This window comes from Meleagris gallopavo, chromosome 4 (genome assembly GCF_905368555.1).
Source record: "Meleagris gallopavo chromosome 4, MGAL_WU_HG_1.1, whole genome shotgun sequence".
Taxonomy (NCBI): domain Eukaryota; kingdom Metazoa; phylum Chordata; class Aves; order Galliformes; family Phasianidae; genus Meleagris; species Meleagris gallopavo.
Genome location: NC_139407.1, coordinates 33,221,826 through 33,240,632, shown reverse-complemented (window position 1 = coordinate 33,240,632; position 18,807 = coordinate 33,221,826). Strand labels below are relative to the sequence as shown.

The 18,807-nt window shown below is 44.8% G+C and overlaps 1 protein-coding gene across 3 annotated transcripts; it reads left to right on the top strand.

Moving 5' to 3' along the window:
* The first annotated feature begins 8,971 nt into the window (after positions 1-8,971).
* SPRY1 (sprouty RTK signaling antagonist 1) lies at positions 8,972-17,205 on the top strand. Of its 3 annotated transcripts, XM_010709908.4 has the most exons (3): positions 8,972-9,282; positions 11,249-11,306; positions 14,953-17,205. In XM_010709908.4, exon 3 carries the CDS (start codon positions 15,008-15,010, stop codon positions 15,962-15,964), a length of 957 nt encoding a protein of 318 aa, XP_010708210.1. In that variant the 5' UTR covers positions 8,972-9,282; positions 11,249-11,306; positions 14,953-15,007; the 3' UTR covers positions 15,965-17,205. The 3 variants fall into 3 exon arrangements, with proteins under 3 accessions (XP_010708210.1, XP_085078936.1, XP_010708211.1); XM_085222810.1 differs by lacking the exons at positions 8,972-9,282; positions 11,249-11,306 and adding an exon at positions 11,937-12,239; XM_010709909.2 differs by lacking the exons at positions 8,972-9,282; positions 11,249-11,306 and adding an exon at positions 13,401-13,556.
* The last annotated feature ends 1,602 nt before the right edge of the window (positions 17,206-18,807 follow it).

Sequence of the window (18,807 nt, the reverse complement as noted above, 5' to 3'; positions counted from 1 at the left end):
TAAACTCTACATGAAAAACAATGAGATGGAGAAGGAAAGCCCACAGAACATCATTAAGCTCAAAGAAGTTTTATTTTCCTATAAGTATTTGTAACCATCAAAAGGATCCAGTACCTCCAGCAGGATGTTTTTTTCCTATCTGCTGTTTTTCATGGAAGTTTCCTTGGTTGTCCCCTGAGATCTTGTGATAGGAGATGGTTGTTTTGTGGAAATGAACATGCTAAGCAGATGTGAGGTTAGAACTGTGGGCCCTGTGAAACAAGGGAGTGCAACTGACTTCTCAACTGTGGGACACTTACTTGGAGTAAGGTCCCAGAACAGCACCTGTAGGGGCTGAAGTAGAGCACTGGGAGGAGTAGCATCCTTGCACTGCTCTGCTCTCTGCTGCACAGAGCCTAATGGCTTCAGGAGAAACTGAGACAATGCCCTGGGCCATTCCTGTGGCCATTCCTGCTGGCAAGGTCTGCCATACTGGCCAAACAAGCTGTAGGCAGTTTGCACTTAAGCATCCAACCTGGCGTAGCCATAGTGACTATTTTAAATTAATCTGGGGTTATGTATTCTGAATTCAGGAAGATACTGGTGTGGTGTGATGACAAAATCAACGTTGTGAGTGAGCATCAGCTGGAAAAGAGGGGTGTTTGTAACTCTTAAGCTTTTTTTTTTTTTTTTTTTCCTAAAAGTCCTTATGTTTTACCCTAAGCCTGAAATTAAAAAAGCCCTAGTGCTATAAAAAGAAACCTCCATAGATTATTTTAAAAAAGAAAGTTCCATGTTACTGCGTGGTATCTAAAAATGTGTGACTCTCAAGAATGTCCAAGAAAAGCAACAGGGTTTTGCCTGGTGATTCCTTTGGAACGACGTACAGCCAGCTTTGCTCTGGGTATGCTTTCAGGACTGTTTATTTGGTGTCTTGGAGATGGCTTTGCACAAAGATGTGCTCTACACCTTGAAATCATTTCTATCAGGATTGGACTCTTTAGCCTGATGTTTTGGGAATAGCCAGTACCTTCTAATGTTAATAGTGTGCTGTAATTTTAAGCTGAATTTATCCTATTATGTTATCTTGGGGACCATAGGAGACACAACAGCTGAGATGAAGCAAAGCTGTGCAGACCAGGATTATCAGGGTTTTGAATTCTGTTTGGAAGTGAGATAAGAACCTGTGGAGCTTGGAAGTCAGAACAAATTATGTGCAAAATGACTTTTCATCTGGCACAGCTTGCCATGCACTGGAGCAATTTCAGTCATTTTTGCTTCCCATAGTGGTCTCTGGATGCATATCTCTGATTAAAAAATAGAGAATAGAAGTCAAGTTCTGTACTAGCTCTGTGCGCCTGCTTTTACATCGACTACAAAAAAGATTTTCTCCCACCTCCCATGACTTTCACAGTAGTATATATGGAAAGAAAATAATAGTTGTCACGACTTGCTAAGACCCTCCAGTTGTAACACATTTGTCCTGTGTTATGTAATGGCTGCAAACAAGATGTGTATAATAACCTCAGGTTTTTAATCTCTACAAAACACAGTTAACTATTTGAAAGGGTGGTTGAAAGGTTAAGCTAGAAAGAAGAAACTAGTAGTATAATAACTGTATTAAAAACAACAACAACAACAACATAGATTTAACATGTTATATAATCTCTGTTAAACTTGCTCTGGGAAATTCTCCAGCAGCTAGTGTCAATCTCAATTTTGTACAAGTCTGTACATAACCGTTGTAAGAATTTGTGTGAAGTTGGGTGGGGAAACAGTAAAAGAAAAAGTTAGAACAGAATTTAATCTGGCTAAAGTCTTGCTGTGATATTTAGCACTGAAAGTAGTAATGGAGGCTCTGTCCTTGGCACATCTTTTGGTAAAACAAGCCCTCTTTGCAAGTGATTTCTAGTGCCTTATCGCAGGCAGTGAACTTCCCAGTGCAATCTCATTTCACTTTTGACATTAATTGGCAATTTGAAAGGCTTCTGGGTATATTAATCTCCTAAGTAGTCATTGCTCTTGAAAACTGTGTTCAAAAAAAAACTGTATTCACACTTCTCTCAGCTGGACTCAGCAATGCCATGGGAACAGCCCAATGTGTTTATGAGTCTGTCAGTCACATATATGGTACCTATCAATTTGTGTTTGCTCTGTTGCTTACGGATGCAGCGATTAATTTGATGACTGCTAATAATGCAGTACACAAACCTACCACAGAGATATTTCTCCTCTAGGTGCTCAGTGATTGCCTCTTTTGTACCTAGAAGCTGTTCACTTATCTCCCCTCTTGGAGCACAGTTGTATGAAGTATGTTGGAAAGGTGCTGACTATAGAAGAATTATTCATGCTTCCTTTGTGAAATGTGGAACGAGAGCTTAATGCATTACTGCCAAAAAAGATAACTCCAACATTATTGATATACTCCTTCTGCTGAGATTTCCTCATCTTTTGTTTTTGTCCTTTCCACCTTTCCTCTTGTCTTGTTCTGCCTCCTTTTGCCATCTGCTGTCAGAAGGGATTGTCTTCCTAGATGCAGCTCAGCAGAGCATAAAGCAGTGCTGAAAGTATTTGTGATGTGGAAGTGATCTGAAAGATGGCATGTTTCGTCAAACAAACATGTAGCACAGTAACATCCGCCAGCCATCAGTGAGGCATCCTTTCATTTAATGTCAGGGGAAGACCTGTGCCACAGGGAACTGGATGAGGATGTCGTCCAGTCAGGATTTGACTCGTCTACTTTTATTTGCTTATGACCAAACCATTCTTCTGATAAACGTATCGCGTCCTCTTTCGAGAGAGTAAATTGTGAAATTCTGAAAAAGTGCATTGAAAAAGTTTATACTGCATTTGGTTTTGCAAAATAGGGCACAATCCAACTTTCCATTGAAAACAATGAGTGTGTATTGAATGTTGTAAGAATTGGCTCGTGCTTACAACTGTAAAATACTTCACGAAAAGCTCTCTTTTGTTTTCCTCAGAGGTTCACTTTTTGGTAATTATCTTTGTCAGGAAATCTATTGGGAACAAGACAAAACAACATGCCTATCGTGTTAGCACTAAACGTCCATGAGGTTTCCTAAGCTGTAGGTCTTGCTTTGTATTATGGCCCTGCTTCAGGACCCAGTAGACTGGCATTTAAATCTGACTGGCTCTAAAGAGCTAAAGCTCTTGTCCACTAATTTTACTATTCAGAGAGGTGATATGACAAATTTTTTACCAATATGAAAAATGCATTTAATGTTGATAGCGTCCACAGTATTGGGAACTCCAGTATTTTTTTTAATTTTTATTTTTTCCTAAGAGCTTGAAAGAGTGGCAGTAAGTATAAGCTCTCCTGCAGCTTATGCAGCTTGTCAAGGACGAGGAAGAACACATGTATTCAAATGCTGGCTGGACTCTGCTGTTGGAAGGCTTTGCTTTGGAGCCTATTCTTCAACTTACCTTTCAAATACATTTTTCTGCATGTTCTTAAAATGGCCAGTGAGGTTGTCTGTTCCTTTTTCACCATTTTGACTTTGCTTGTCACAAGAGATCACTTGATCATATGCACAGAGGAAATCTTGTGGTTATTTATTTTTTTTTAATTTGAAGGCTAAGCTTGTAATAGAATTAATGGACCAACAGCATTCTATGTATACTGTCCATAATTTTTACAGATTAGCTGTTCCACAGGGAGGAAAGCTGAAATAATTGTTTTCATTCGCTACCTCTCTCACATCTTTATAGGAATAAACTAGTATACACATTGGTATCTGAATAACTACCAGTGCATGACAGATGCATATGATTTAGAAAATATATAACCTCCAGAAGCTATAGAATCACAGAATGGCTTGAGATGGAAGAGATGTTAAAGCAATCTATTTCCAACTCTCCTGCTGCAGGCAGGGTTTCCAAGCATTAGTTGGCAAGGAACCTACAAATGTACTTGAGATTAAATAGGCTTTTATCAACATATCTCTGTTTGCCAGTCTGACTTCCCAGTCTTACCCCAAAGTGAAAGACTGGCTGCAAGGTCTTCTTTCTTGGGTATCCATGCTCCTTTTAGAATGTTGCTCCTTTGATATGATAGGGATATCATATCCAGAGGTCAGTATAAGTCCCTGCAGGTGAATTTTTTTGCATACTTGAAAAATTTTTGCAACATTTTTGAATGCCCATTTTTAAACTGGTTTGAATATTGGTATGAAGATTATTGTCATTGTGATATTAATAATTTAATCTAATCGAGAATGATAACTGCCACAGAATCTGCTTGGTACCATTTAGTGCTTCGGTGGTATGTTTCAGTAACTCTCGTAAAAGACAACGTTTTCAAGATCTGCCCCAGGAGGTCAATTCTCCCTTCCTGCCTTAGGAAAAACTCCTAAGCAACTGGTTCTTTCTTTGGTTTTCTAAGAAGTGCTGAGATATTTTTTTTTAAAGCAATTGGCACCCTGCAAAATTAAGTCTACAGGAGCTAATGAATCTATGGGAGTATTTGTAATTGACTCAAATTATTTTTGTGTGTGTGGCAAGTTTAGAAAAAAATGGTAAATAGTTTTAATTCTTGACACCAATCCAGCTTTGAAATTTTTGTTTTCTGTTTACTTTTCATGCTTTTTTTCCATCAATTTATGTGATAAAACCACTGTCTTTTGAAGGTCCCAATGGGCAATCTGTACCATACTTGCATCAAAAACTCAGAATATGGTAGCAATATGTGGAAAACCATATCTTATATGTATAAGAATATGATAGGCTTCTGTTTATTTTTTTTTTTAATGAGGCATTTGGAGAAACATTAGAAAAGCAGTCTTAGCTATAGGAAAAGAGTGGTGTTTAAATTCTAACAGACTGATGTTTTGATAATTTTCCTCTACAGAGCAGAAAACTACTCCTGGCAATGGGAGTACTTTTAAGAGATACAGACATAAGCAGCAGTTGACCCCGATATCTGCTGAAGCTGAAGAAGACCTTTTTGAATACTCTGAGGTCTCTGGCTGGTCTGCTGTGCATAATAGAGTGAAGCCCACTAGGGAGCTGTTTTGTTTTGTTTTGTTTTTCCTTTATTTACTTAACAACAGGTCAGGAAATAACTGCAAACACTGAGTTCAGTCAGGCAATGACGTCCACATTTCTAAGCTAAGACAAAAGCCAGTGGGAACATGCTCAGTAAGAATGCTGGAAAAGTCAATGCATTTTGTATTTTTCATTTCTTCCACTGGATAAAGCTCTTAATCATTCAACTGGGCACACTTCATATTTTTCTACTTACTCAGATCTTTCTTTTGGTCTAGACTATTCCATATGCAACCAGCTGTAAGCAACAGTAAAGCACCAGCCACGTGAATTATTATTATAATACTTAAGTATAGCAGTGGTCCAAAAATACTCATTTTGGGGTGGTGCTACTGTGGTGTTTCAGAAGATAATTACCTCGTTTTCTGAATAACTTTCAAAACCAATGAGCTTCAGTTTCCTGAATTTGGGAAGCAATAGATACGAGATGCTAATTAGGTTCTGAGATATTGTAAAGAGTGTATGTTTCAACAGGAGACCTGGTCTTCACACACTGAAGTTCTTTGGCTTCTCAAGGCCAGCATGTTTAATGAATCAGAGAAAGAAATAAGAAACATTGTAGTTTCCAAAGAGAGTTACTGAGGAAGTCTAAGAGGGAAACACCTCTCCTACCTCCACCCCCAGTTTTTGGTGTCGTAACATGTACCTGTTAGCGTGTCGGGCTCTTCTGGGTGACACCCAGCAGACTTTCATATCAGCCCGTGCCCAACTCGAGCTGCACAGTTCTTGTGTCATCCCTGGCCTGTCTCCCACCGCAATGGAAACGAGGTTTTCCATCAGTAACGTTGTGGTATGTGCAGTGACATGTTCTTTACTGTCAAGTCACTTTCAGCAAGAGAAATCAGACTGTTTCGAAACAAAAGCCCTTGAGGATTAATATTTATGTATAGATGGAATATATAGATATATTAGATAAGTAACTACAGCACAGAGCAAACACACAAATAACCCGAAAACACAGAATTCTTCATGAATCCCAGAGGGAGCCAGAATTAACATTCATTTTCCTGAGGAACAGAGTCAGGCCTTTGGTGCTGACTGTTCCTGGTCAGATAGTTGTTACTGCAAAGCAAAATGCCAAGATGTGACTAGCAAGTTCTCACTGAGTTAGTGAAAGCAAAGTACAAAAAACCACATCAAACACATAAGGCGCTTAATATTTGAATTGATAAATGCAAAATAATATCTTCCAGAGAAGACCAGAAAAATGGGGGAAAAAAAAATATATATATATATCAAAATGATAAATGATATTGTATAATTGTCTTATTGGATGAGAGATCTCTTCCATGTCTTTTCAGCCATAAAAGAGTAAAGGAAATTTTTTTTTTTTCTTTTTTCCCATGAGAAGTCAAAATCCCTAGATACTTATATATTGAAGGGGATGATGCTGCAGCCAGAAATGCATGTGTCTGCCTGTAAGGACATTCTGTGGTGCGTTTATTTTCCTGCAGCCAGTTTCTGGCCCCAAGTCCATGACAATGCCCTGTCTATGTGAGAATTGAGTCTCTAGATATGCATTTTCATAAGCACTATTACCAGTAGTAAAGGGAGAAGTGTCAGTGAAAAAAACCCATCATCTCTCAGTACAAACTTCTTTTTGAGGGATCCATGGATAAACTTCCTCCCTTCTCGCATTCCAGGGAACCAAAGGCTGTATCTTAAAATCTCATTGAAATAGCTTTCAATTGGTAAAGCAGAACCAAGAATGTGACATAGACATAAGTTACAGCTTCTCTACAGAAGCTGTTGCAGCTGCGGAGGGAATCTGAACTTAGTTGTTGACACACTGTTCTCGAGAACAACAAAAGAAATTGTATTCATTAGGCCAACCCCATCATTCTTGCTAAAAGCAGTCTCAGGTTTCCATGTATATTTTCAAAATCAAATTGGAAATGCTGCTCCTGAGACCTCCTTCAACAGGCAGTGACAGATTGCACAACCTGATAAACAGTTGGCATTCCTAGAGATGTGCTGAGGTACCGATAGCCGAGTCTCCACAAGTGGTGAGCTAATAAAAACACGCACAGAGCAATGTCTTTGAATTAGCACAGAGCTTTCACTCTTCCTGTGATAATAGAGTCCACACCCAGGGAGCGGCCACTTCTTGAACAGAAATGGGAAAGGTTTGTTCCTCGGTTGTTTTTGAAGAGCAAGGCTATTATTCAGACATGGTGGATTTCCTCTGGCTGGTATTTTATCAGCTGTAATTAAAACAGCCACCTCCTTTCAGTCAGCTCTCAGCACATACTTACGCAGCTAGATCGACAGAACTTAATCCCACTGTGAGAAGCTTTGTAGCTCTACCTGTTTGTTACCTAACTCAGCTGTAGGAGAAAGCAAGAGAAAAGGAAAAACAGGCTTAGGGAACTACTTAAACTCATGCAGTTACAGAAATTAAATTACCCAGGTTTCCTCCTTGCACTGAATCATCTTGAGTTAAGTCCAGTCAGTGCAGCAGCTAGAAACGAGGTCTTAAGAGACAGTTCTCTGAGAGAGAAACTTAACAGAAAGTGAATAAATGTGACTCTCTGAAGGGGAAAAGTGAATGTATCAGTTCCCTACAGAGCAAGTGAATAGCAAGCAGTGAACAGACAAGCTGTGCTTTGAAGAGCAAACAGCTTTGCTTCTTGTTAGGTGTCTCTGCAGATGTGCTGTCATTCCTACAGTTTTTCTTCAGTACTGCTTGTCTTCAATTGCATTTTTGGCAGCAAAAGTTACTTTGCTAATTCTTCACAGCAAAAGCAAGACTGCCTTACAAAATACCACAGGGGAAGGCTAAAAAGTGATATAGGTGCTACTTGAGTTGCCTACGCCAGTGTTTCTCAATAAACTTCATTCACAAAATTTTGTTTTCAGTAATTTAGGAATACCTAGGATGTATCTCTAATCCCAGCACAGAACTACTGACCATGTCTGGGAGAAGCATGCACTGAAAACACTGGTTTGTCTGATTTAGTGCAAGAGATGGGAAGGGCAGCACATTGCCAAACTTATTGAACCTTTGGATTTTCTTTCTTTTGAACTAGCGTTAAACGTGGGTTATGGAGCAAACCCCTTGCTCTGCAGCACTTCCCCCTGCACTTTGATTCAATGTTCACGTGCTCTCAAAGCAGGTTCAAGTTGAGGTTCAGTCCTTTGTTCTCGGAGGTTTGCCTGGCTGTTGCCTCGTACTATCTGCCTCTAAGAAAAACTGATGTTATCTTCTAAAGAGAAAAGTCAAGATTGTATTTGCAACTGAGATTTCCTGTGTGCCTGCCCCCAGCCCGTGCACTGACAGCACAGAGCAGTGGCTGTACGTGGCTGCGCTTCTTCACACAGCTCTCAAAACACTCCTTGCACGGTTGCTGGAGAAATCCCCAGCTGCTGGTCCCTTTCATCTCAGATAAAGGTCAACCTGTCTAGCAGATAGCACGATCGGAAATGCAACCTCACAACCTCCTTCACTTTCTCTTTCCTACTCTGGAATGGTTCACTGTGTCTTTCAAGGTGTGCCTCCACTACGGCAGGTATGATTTTCACTTCGGCTCTTCAGAACATCTTTATTTCATGCCATGTTTCAGACAGGGCTGCCGAGATTTTCCAATGAGCTGATAGGAAAACGTCCAATTATTACAGCAGTGTTCAACAGCTACTCACAGTGCTGGTGAATTCTTCTCCTAAAAAGCACACAGTTTCCCTGCACTCCATTTCAGAGATTCTCTGTGGGTCCTGAGCTTCCCAGCGCTGATGGCTGCAAAGTACCTTCTTGTGTTTCTGACACACACAGGCCTTGGAGCTGCAGAGCCCAGCTGTTCCTCAGAGCCTCTGCAAGCTTCCGTCTGCACAGCATGGGTGAATGCATGACTTTCACGTTCTACAGGTAAGGAGACTGGCACAGCAATTTTGCTTCTAATTGTAACTGGCTTTAGATGCTAATCTGCATTGTTGTTTTTTTAATTGCTTTTAAATTCCTGTATAACTTTATAATTGTTGTTACAGCTGTGAAGGTTCATAGGTGACTGACAAATAACTTGTGCAAAGATAAACACTTTCTCTGCTGAGTTTCCTCAGAGCTGTATTGGCTTAAGATACTTATCACCAAAGAAGATGAGTGATGGGAACAGTAAATATCGAATTCTTCAAGCATAGGCTGTTGGACACCTGTTTTGTCTGAAATGACACCGTGTGAGGATAGATGGGACGGCTTTTGCTTTTTACAGATGAAGCAACCTCATACTGCTGAGGAGGAGGCATGAGGTACTGATGTGTGGGTCCAAGAATGCATTCCCCTTCTCGGTTGGGATGTGTGCCTTAGCATGGGCTAGATGTTGCTTAGGGGGATATATAAAGGTACTCCTAGGTGGGTTGGAAGCACTGTTATTTATTACAGGTAGCGGGAGGATCACAGTTCACCTTTACAGAGGTGTGGTTCACAATCTGTAAAAGTCAATCAAGTGAGTTAGGAAAGTGTGGATTAGGAAAAATAAACAAACAAACAAACAAAAATGAGCCATCCACTGCCAGGAAGAAGCACTACAAGACTGCAGAATGGGGAGATTATCTGTAGTTATCCTGCAAGTGAAAGTGGAAATAGGGGCTGAATCATGACTATCAGCGATCATTCAGTCTCTTGAACCTAATTCTCAGAGGTTTGTCATGAGGATTAACTTTGTGCATAGAGGGCTGGTCTCTCTTGACTCTTTTTATTGTCAGTGTAAGAAAGAGGCTCCCTGCAGGACATCTTGGATTCCTGTCTGTCTGTCAATCCTCAAAGCAAGGTTGTGCCAGGATGTAGTCATAAGGTGTGTCAGTCCTTTCCAAGTTGCCAACTTATTCTCCAGAATTCTAGCTCTCCATTTTCTAACGAAAGCTTTTTACTGCTATCATTTCCAAGAAAAATCTGAGATGACTTGCAGGAGATGCAGGCGTGTTTGCTTGAATGTGTGGAGAGCCTTCTGATATAACTGGAGCGTTTTGCCTTGTTTCAATGAAGTGTTAATTCTGGTGCCAAGTGATAGTAGACTGTTGCCAGTATCCTTGATTATTTTAGTGACCCATTTAAGCCTTGTATTGTATTTCTAAAATTAAGCTGTTACTCTTGGCATAGCTTTTTAAGGTTGTACCTGCTTTAGCGATGTGCAAAAAAAAAAAAAAAAAAGTGTTTAGCAGTGTTTTTATAGCAGTTTCCTAGGAAAAAAAGCACTCTGCCTCCTAAGAGAAGACAGCTGGTTGCTAGGTGCAGTATTCTTGGCTGTATGGCCCCAGCAGCATGGTTACCTGCAGTCTGTCTGCAGTTTGCCTCCTGCTGCCTCTGATGCTACTACAGTCGATGTTGCTGTGAGAATTACTGCGTGGAGCACACCTACAGAAATGCTGTTTCTAAAGACATCTAAAATGTAGTGTACTGGCCTACAAAGCACTACAGTTCCACAGTAATTTTTGTTGTTTGGCAGGATTTATTGTTATTTTGAGCAGCGATAGGTCCCACAAATTTCAGGATGGGGTTCAGTGAAAATAGCTTTTTGCTTTCTGCTTGCAGTGGTGTGAGCGTGGTTTGGGTGGGCAATCACATTGCCTAATTCCCCTAGCAATATCAATGATGAATTGGCCTATCTTTATGGCAGTACCTAAGATTTTTGTGCTGATGTCACTGGAACCTCTGTAGCTGGAAGACAGTATTTGTGCTTTGTGTTTATCACTAGCCTGTTCTTACTACTTCTAAGTTTGTAATTATATTCAGTATATAACTTTTAATGCAAAAATGTTTTATTTCATGGAAGAATACATGGTTGAAGCCTTTTTTTTTTTTTTTTTTTTAGTATAGTGACAGAAACAAAAAGTGTAGCCTGGACATTTTCTGCACAAGCCTAGTGAAGATTAATGCAAAATAATTGCACCGTGAGAGTGTAGTCTGGGCACAGAAGATGTGACAGCAAAATACTTTTGTACTGGCACTGTAACAATGATTTGCTTTTGGGTGAAGGTTCCTTTTAAGCTGCTTTGAGTATTCCTAATGTGTTTTTATTTTTTGCTTTGGGACAAAATGAGGCAGAATATCAATCTCCCGAGAAAGACTGCAAAAAGCCGATTGCAGTGCTCCAGGCTGGGGACTTTGGGGATGGTTAGCCAGGTACTAACAATCTCACACATCCCAGTATGTTGCATTATTGTTTATAACTCTCAAAACGTTGATTTCTTTTTCTATCATTTCTTTTTCTCGCAGCGAGGAGATGGAGTCACCACCCCGAGAGGACCATGTGGACCTGGCACTGAGGGACACGGTCAGTGGGTATGGTGGGAATGGGTTAATGGTTGGATGACCTTAGAAGTCTTTTCTGACCTTAGTCCTTCTGTGATTTTTCTGTGTGTAGTTGCTTTTTAATGCTCTGTAGTTACTCAAACAATAGCATATATCAGCGAAGGCAACAATGGCTTTGAAGGCATTGCTGTGCCCTCTCCATCATCACAGTAGGAAGGCCACGAGTGCCAAACTTCCCATGGACATCTGCAGAGCCAGGCCTGGTAGGGCAGTGAGGCCAAGGAGTGAGCTCTGTAAATCCCCAGTGCTTCAGTACCTGCCTGCAAAGAGCAGTCTTCCATCCAGTGGATGGGTACAAGGGTAACGGATTATAAGCATAATACTTTCTAAAGTCATCGGCTGAAGGAGCGCAGCGGGACGCCAAGCTCCAGACCCTCCTGGGCCTGTGCAGTCCCCTCCTGCAGGGCGCCCCCTGCCGGCCGGGCGGTGCTGCCACCTGACGCTGCGGGCGGGGCGGGCGGGCGGCCTCAGCACGTGCCGGGAGGCGCTGGGCCGGGGCTGTGCCGAGCGGCGCCGCGCTGCCCCGCCCCGAGCTCGCCCGAGGGCCGCGGCGGGAGGGAGGGAAGGGAGAAAGGAGGGAAGGAAGGAAGGAGGGAGGAGGCCGGCGGCCGTGACCTCGGCTCGAGCGGCGGGAGCAGCTCCCGGGAGGGCGCGGGAGTCCACTCCGGGATTTCGGGGGCGCCGCGCGGTGACACATTGACATCACGGGGGCGCGGCCGGGCGGCGGGCGGGGGCTGCGCGCTGAAAGGCGGCGGAGCGCGGCCGCCCTCACTCTGGCACGGCGGTGGGACCGGGAGGGCGCGGAGCGGCGCGCGGCTGCCTGCACTGCCCGGGCTGGACCCCGCGCCGCGGCCGCCAATGTGCCTCGGGAAGCGGGCTGCCTCCTCGCCCTCAGGTGAGCGCGGGCGTGCGGGACCGAGGCAGGTGCCGGGGGCCGCGGTGCGCGGGGTGCGGGCGCGCTCGCAGCGTGTCAGCCTCCGGCAGCGGGCACATGGCAGCGCGCAGCGCTCCGGGCTGTTCTGCGTCCGCGGCGAGGGCCGCGCGGTGCGGCGCAGCGCCCGCTTGCAGGGACCGCGTGCGGCGCGGGGAATGAGCTCCGAAGCTGCGGAGGAAATGCGACGCGCGGCGTTCTGGCCCCGCAGAGTCGGCTCAGAGAGGGCTGGTGCGGAGCGCCCGCGAAGGGCTTTCTCGGCGCGGGGACGGCCGTGCGGAGCGCTCGCTGGGTGCCGCCCGACGCGGCTCCGTGCTCTGCTCGCCGGGCGCGACCTGGAGCCGCCGAGGGGGCAGCCCGAGCCGCAGCCAGCGCCGCCGTCAGCGGCGGCTGCGTGGCGAGAAACACGTTAGGGACTGGTGGTTGAGCCGCGGGGAGCTGGAGGCGGGGGCGTGCGGCATGCACGCGCCGGGAGCCGAGCAGGTGCCGCCGGGCACGGGCACACGCGCGCGCCCCCTCCGTCTCCCGCAGCACCGCCGTGCCCCGGGAAAGCCGCCGCCGGCGGGGAGCGGACGGGAGGGCGCCCTGACAGAACCCGCGCAGGGGGAAGCCGGAGTCCGCTCTCGAGACGGGACCGCGCTGCGGGGCGGCTCTCGTGCGGGACCGAGGCGCCCCGAGAAGGAACGCGCGGCCGCCTCCTGGAGGGGCTGCGCGGGGCCCCGGAGCCGGCGGCGGGGAATCCCCGTGCCGGCGCTGCCGCTTTAAACGCCGGGAAGTCCGCCCTCGTGAGGCGGTAGCGACCTCGGGCTGCGCCCTCCCCCCGCAGAAGGGGGGGCAGCCCTTGTTTTCATTCATAACTTTTTTTTTTTTTTTTTTTTTTTTTTTTTCCTTTTAATTCCCCTCCTCTTCCTTCCTCCCCGCTCCGCTCGCAGAGGGCGCCGCGCGCCGCCCGCCCGGGGCCGCCCGAGCTCCGCGGAACCGGGGCGGGACGGGGAGGGATTGGAGGGGGCAGCGCCGCGCTCTCCTGCCCCGCGTGCGCTGTGTTACTTCGTGCGCCTGGCCGGGGGCGGGGGAGCAGCCGATTCCGACGCCGGAGGTTGACCTTCTCGCCGTTCTCTCCGCTCCCGGCCCGCAGCTGGTGCTGTCAGTCCGCGTCCCCCGGAGGTGGCAACGGGGGCTGTCGCGTTTCCTGAGGAGATCGCGCGTTGCTCCCCCGGGAGCTCAATCCGGGCTGCCGCAGCTGCGTGTGCGTCTCGCCCTTCTCACCTCCGTTCACGCTCGGTGCGTGTCGCGGGTTTCGCGTTCGGCTCCTGGGAAGAGCGCGGCTCGTGGTGTGGGATAAATTGAAAAGAGCGCGGTGGCGTGGAGCCGTTTCATTTCACTTATTTTTTTTCCTTAATCTGCTGACCCTAAATATGAATTGCGATCTTTACCGGGCAGACGAGCGCGGGGACTTTTGCATCCTTATGAACGGGTACCGTCTCTCTGAGTGGTCGGCAGCGGAGATGCATCCCCACCTGCTGCAGTGAGCCTGCCTGCCCTGCGCTCCGGGAGCGGGACGCGCTCCTTGCCGTGGCTGCAGCTTGTGTCCTAGTGCTGTCTGTCCGCTCCACTCTGCGTTTGCGTGTGACATCTCGTGGGGGTGAAAGGGGAGCGAGTTGTTCTGGGCTTTCTTTTAAGGCAAAGCAGTTTATTTTCTTAGTTTTATGTATAAGAGCGGTAGCTTTTACGTGGGTCTCATGTGCAGCTCTTATACGGGTGCAGGGCTGTCACTGCAGTTTTCCTGGTCAGCATTTGTAATCTTTGGGTCAATAGTTGAAAGATAAACCGTGAGGGTTGTGTTTGAGAAGCTTTCAGTTGGTTTATCTTGTGCAAAGGGATCTGTTCATCCACTTTAGCTAGAGACTCAGTAAAGAACTTTATTATAGCTTGGATTAGCTAAGACACTTAGCTTGTCTTATTCTCTTGTATCCATATTCACGCTCTGCCCTTTGGTGAGAAGGTACCTCAAGATGTTAATTTTGTAAGGTTTGGATGCTGAATTTCTATCCTATAGGAAATGCTTTGCCCACCTGACTTAGTTTGAGGCTCTGCTGTGCACACACTTTGCTTCCTGAAGGAGCCGTACCCAAATGCGATGAAGTACAGATCTCTTCAGCTTTCTGGTGCTGTAGATCCAGACAGAAATGCAAGGACTGTGTGTGCCCTCCATTCTGCCAGCAGAGCGCTGACTTGACAGTGCGTTTTCCCCTTTCTAGCTTAGTTCTGGGGGCAGGCAGAACTGCTGTTGCTAATTAGACACCGAGTTCGGTAGCACATGAGAAGCACGCACTTCTATGGCTTGCCAAGTTAGTGCACAGGTTAATAGTGATTTTTATAGTTATTTTCTTTCTGAGTTTAATGGCGAGGGGTCTCCTCCAGCATTCCTCACCTATGATGCCATGCCCGGGCTCTCCTCGCTGCTGGACTTTGGCCAGATCCTCAGCGTTGCTGTAATCCCCTGCTGAAAGAGTTCGGCACCAGGTGGCTCGGGCAATTTGTGGTTTGCTATAGCATTTTTATTTTCAGACAGCATCCTGTTCTTTGTTCCTCTTTTGTGCTTGATCTTGTGTATGCGTGTATATATGTACACAAGCAATGTTTATTTATACCTCCTGTCTTCTCGTTATTATTCTAGGATTTCAGATGCATGCCAGGTTCCTGCTGAATGCCAGAAGTAGAGATCACTACAGATGGAGCCCCAAAGCCAGCACGGCAGTGGTGGTTCGCTGGTGGTGATTCAGCAGCCCTCTCTGGACAGCCGGCAGCGGCTGGAGTATGAGCGGGAGAGCCAGCCTACAGCTATCTTGTCCCTGGACCAGATCAAGGCGATCCGCGGCAGCAATGATTACACTGAAGGTCCATCTGTGGTGAAAAAATCCGGGCCACGGACAGCACCGAGGCAAGAGAAGCACGAAAGGACTCATGAAATCATACCGATTAATGTGAATAACAATTATGAGCACAGACCCAGCCACCTGGGGCACGTGCCACATCAGCATAATGCAAGGGTTCCTGTTTTGAGCAGATCAACCAGCACGGGGAGCGCGGCCAGCTCTGGGAGCAACAGCAGTGCTTCTTCGGAGCAAGGACTGTTGGGACGGTCACCTCCATCGTGGCCGGGCCACAGGTCTGAGCGGACAATCCAGACGCAACCCAAGCAGTCGTCATTGATTGTAGATGATCTGAAGGGTCCTTTGAAAGAGGACTTGACACAGCACAAGTTTATCTGCGAACAGTGTGGGAAGTGCAAATGTGGTGAGTGCACAGCCCCGAGGGCCTTGCCTTCCTGCCTGGCCTGCAACCGGCAGTGCTTGTGCTCGGCAGAGAGCATGGTGGAGTATGGCACCTGCATGTGTTTGGTCAAAGGGATCTTCTACCACTGTTCTAACGACGATGAAGGGGACTCGTACGCGGATAATCCCTGCTCTTGCTCCCAGTCACATTGCTGTTCTAGGTACCTGTGCATGGGAGCCATGTCCTTGTTTTTGCCTTGCTTGCTCTGTTACCCTCCTGCAAAAGGATGCCTAAAACTGTGTCGAGGGTGTTACGACCGCGTCAATCGTCCGGGCTGCCGATGCAAGAACTCCAACACTGTCTATTGTAAACTGGAGAGTTGCCCCTCCCGGGGTCAGGGCAAGCCGTCATGATTTTTGGAGGGAGGTTTACTTCCTCCAACTTTTGATTTTTCAGGTTGTAGCTGATATATAAATATTTTTTCTTCCCTTCCTGCCTTTAGGGGTGTGTGTGTGTGGGGGGGGGGGCCTGCCTTTTTGTCACCCCCCCCCTCCTTCAAATACACAAGTTATTCCCTTTGAATCTTTGTTCTTCTCCTCTAATTGAGTCAACTGAGTGTGGAGTGTTTTACGTATAGTCATTTGCTGCTCTTTGGTAAGTGTGGACTTGGTATCTGCATCTGCCACCCACTTTGGCAGGGTCTTCTGAGTCTGTAACTGAACCACTCCTGAAAGAGACAGTGAGAGCTAATTTGGCTCTTTCAGCTTCTTGCTCTGAATATCTTCCCAAAGATGTTTTTCATTCTCAGCAATTTATTTTTTTTTTTTTCCTCTGACCCCCTTGGGTACCTCCAAGGAATAACTCTCATGAGTGAGCTGGATTGTGAAATAACTTCTTGTCTGTGTTCTTTCCGGAGAGGGATGTAAGGCTTTACCAAACGAAAGGCCTGATTCTTCAGTAAGCAGCCTGCTTTTTGGTTGGTTTGTTTTCCTCCTTTTTTGACTTTTGCAATATTCTCAGTCCTGAGAGTTAGCCAATTGTTCCTATTGCTTTGTTTTTAATTCTTTCTTAACACAACTTTGGTTTTTGTAGATCTTCACATTGGAGACATTATGGCTGCAACTGTACTTGTTTTTTCTCTTGCTGTCAAATGTTTGAAGGATATTGCTCACTCCACCCTTCTCCTCCTGTTGTTTTAGTCCATCAATATCATGCTGATATTAAAGTTGGTGGTGTTCATGTATCCAGACAGCCTTCAGGTGTCATTGAGTCACCTAAATGTTCTCGAATCTTTAATGTTTCTCGTGATCCTTTGGTTTAATGGATTTAGCTCTGCTCTGTACTTTATAATTTTATTCTGTTCCCTGTTTTATTGCCTTAGCCACAAATTGTGGTCCTTTTTTGTATATTTTATGTATAAAACACAAAGTTGAATCCCAACTATTTTTAAGACAAAAGTCTGTTAAAACTTTTTTTATTGTAAAGAATATTTATTATGTGAATCTCTATTATTTTATGATATTTATTGCAAAAAGACTTTGAAAATGTACTCATGTCTGAATATAACAAAATATCAATACTTAACGAAATAAGGATGACACGAAGAAAGTACATATGTTAACTATAATGCAGAAAATATATTAATTAATGAAAATGGCTCTTGAGTTCTTTTGTTACAACAAGAAGTTGTGAGCTACTCGTGCATATTCTGGGTTCTTGATTTTTATTTTTTCCTTCCTAGTGTGATATCAGGTAGCAGGTAACTTCCTGTTGTTACTTCAAAACCACTAGTCTGTGCTCTAGTTTAGTTTACCTAATTTTAAGCTTGCTAACTATGTGTCAAGCAAGGTTTTGCAATTGGATGTATGCATTGTGCTTAACAGTGCCAGGAGGTGTAGGCCCTGTTCACTTAACAGCATTTGGACATATATTTGTGAAGGAGGAAACCATAACTTCAAGGGTTTTTCTTTCTCTTTTTTTTTTTTCTTTAAAGAATTCCAAATTAACATGTAAAAGTACTTTAAATTTTCCTATAATGGAACTTCTTGGCTGGCTAAATTGTATGTCAGTTGAAGCAATGAACCTATTAAGCTCAAATCTAAATAAAAACCAAGAGGCAGGATATAAAACAACATTTGTGTTTCTGCAGTTTGCTAGCTTTGAAGGTTGTGTGTGCATATGCGAATGTGCGTATGTGTGTGGCTTGCTTGGCTCTTTTCCAATAGTTTTCCCAATGTCAACTGAGTCTACCTTGTCTTTAAATTAAAGGCTCTTAAGGGTGACCCAAGTGTCACGGCTGTTTGTGGCCATTTAACACGTATTCAACAAAAACGCTTTTCATTAAGAGGTTTCCCCATTCACTCTTTCTTCTGTCCATGTGGGTCAAGGCTAACCTCGCAATTCTTTTAAAGTGAAAAGTTTATTAAAGGGATGTAATTGCACAGGGTATTCCGAGTAAGTGTTTCTAGAGAAACTCCACTTAAGGAGCATGGTAATAATCTGACAAATGTGTCTCTGCGTTTTGAAGTCTTGCTGCTTTGAATTGTCATACTCAAGCTGTTGTAACTCCCAGTACGCTGATGATTTGAGTAAGCTGGCTTTTGTAGCTAACTCCATCAAACTCGATCCAGTGTTGTCTGAGCTGACTGGAAGTTGTTCTTTATTGAATGGCTTGTATGATTTCTGCAAGGTATACAGTGAAATTGTAATATCAATGCATCTAAGACACCATTTGCTTTGTAGAATGCAGTTGGTAATACTGCATGTAAAAGTGACAGAACTTACAGGCGAGGAAGCTGGTGGGATGGCAGTGTGCATATTAATCTGCTTTCCAAGATTTGTTCTTCTTGAGATGAACCAAAGCCAAGAGAAGAATGTTCTGAGGAGTAAGTGACTCACTTTGAACTACTTCCTATCACTGATACTTCTCCAACAGTGGCAGCTGCAAACAGCCCTCAAGAGACAATGAAATCCTTGTCAAAGTCACCATTGGTCAAATAAGACTGTTTTTAAGACTATATATTGACCATCAAAAATACTGAGCCAAATACATTTCCATAACTGGATACAATCCAGCTCTGCGTTGAGTAAGCTTGCTTAGAATAGTGCTGGTTCTTCCTCTTCAAGGAAAGAAGTGTACATTGTTGGCCTCTGCCTCCCTCATTTCCAGCCAAGTACCTGAAGTGAGGATTTGCAGTTTCTTAGGAGGAACATTTGACCTGTGCAGATTCAGAAGATAACTGTTCACTGTATGTCT

What these genes read in the sequence shown, in the direction of transcription:
- SPRY1 (XM_010709908.4), top strand. Translation starts at nt 15,008, where the DNA reads ATGGAGCCCCAAAGCCAGCACGGCAGTGGTGGTTCGCTGGTGGTGATT.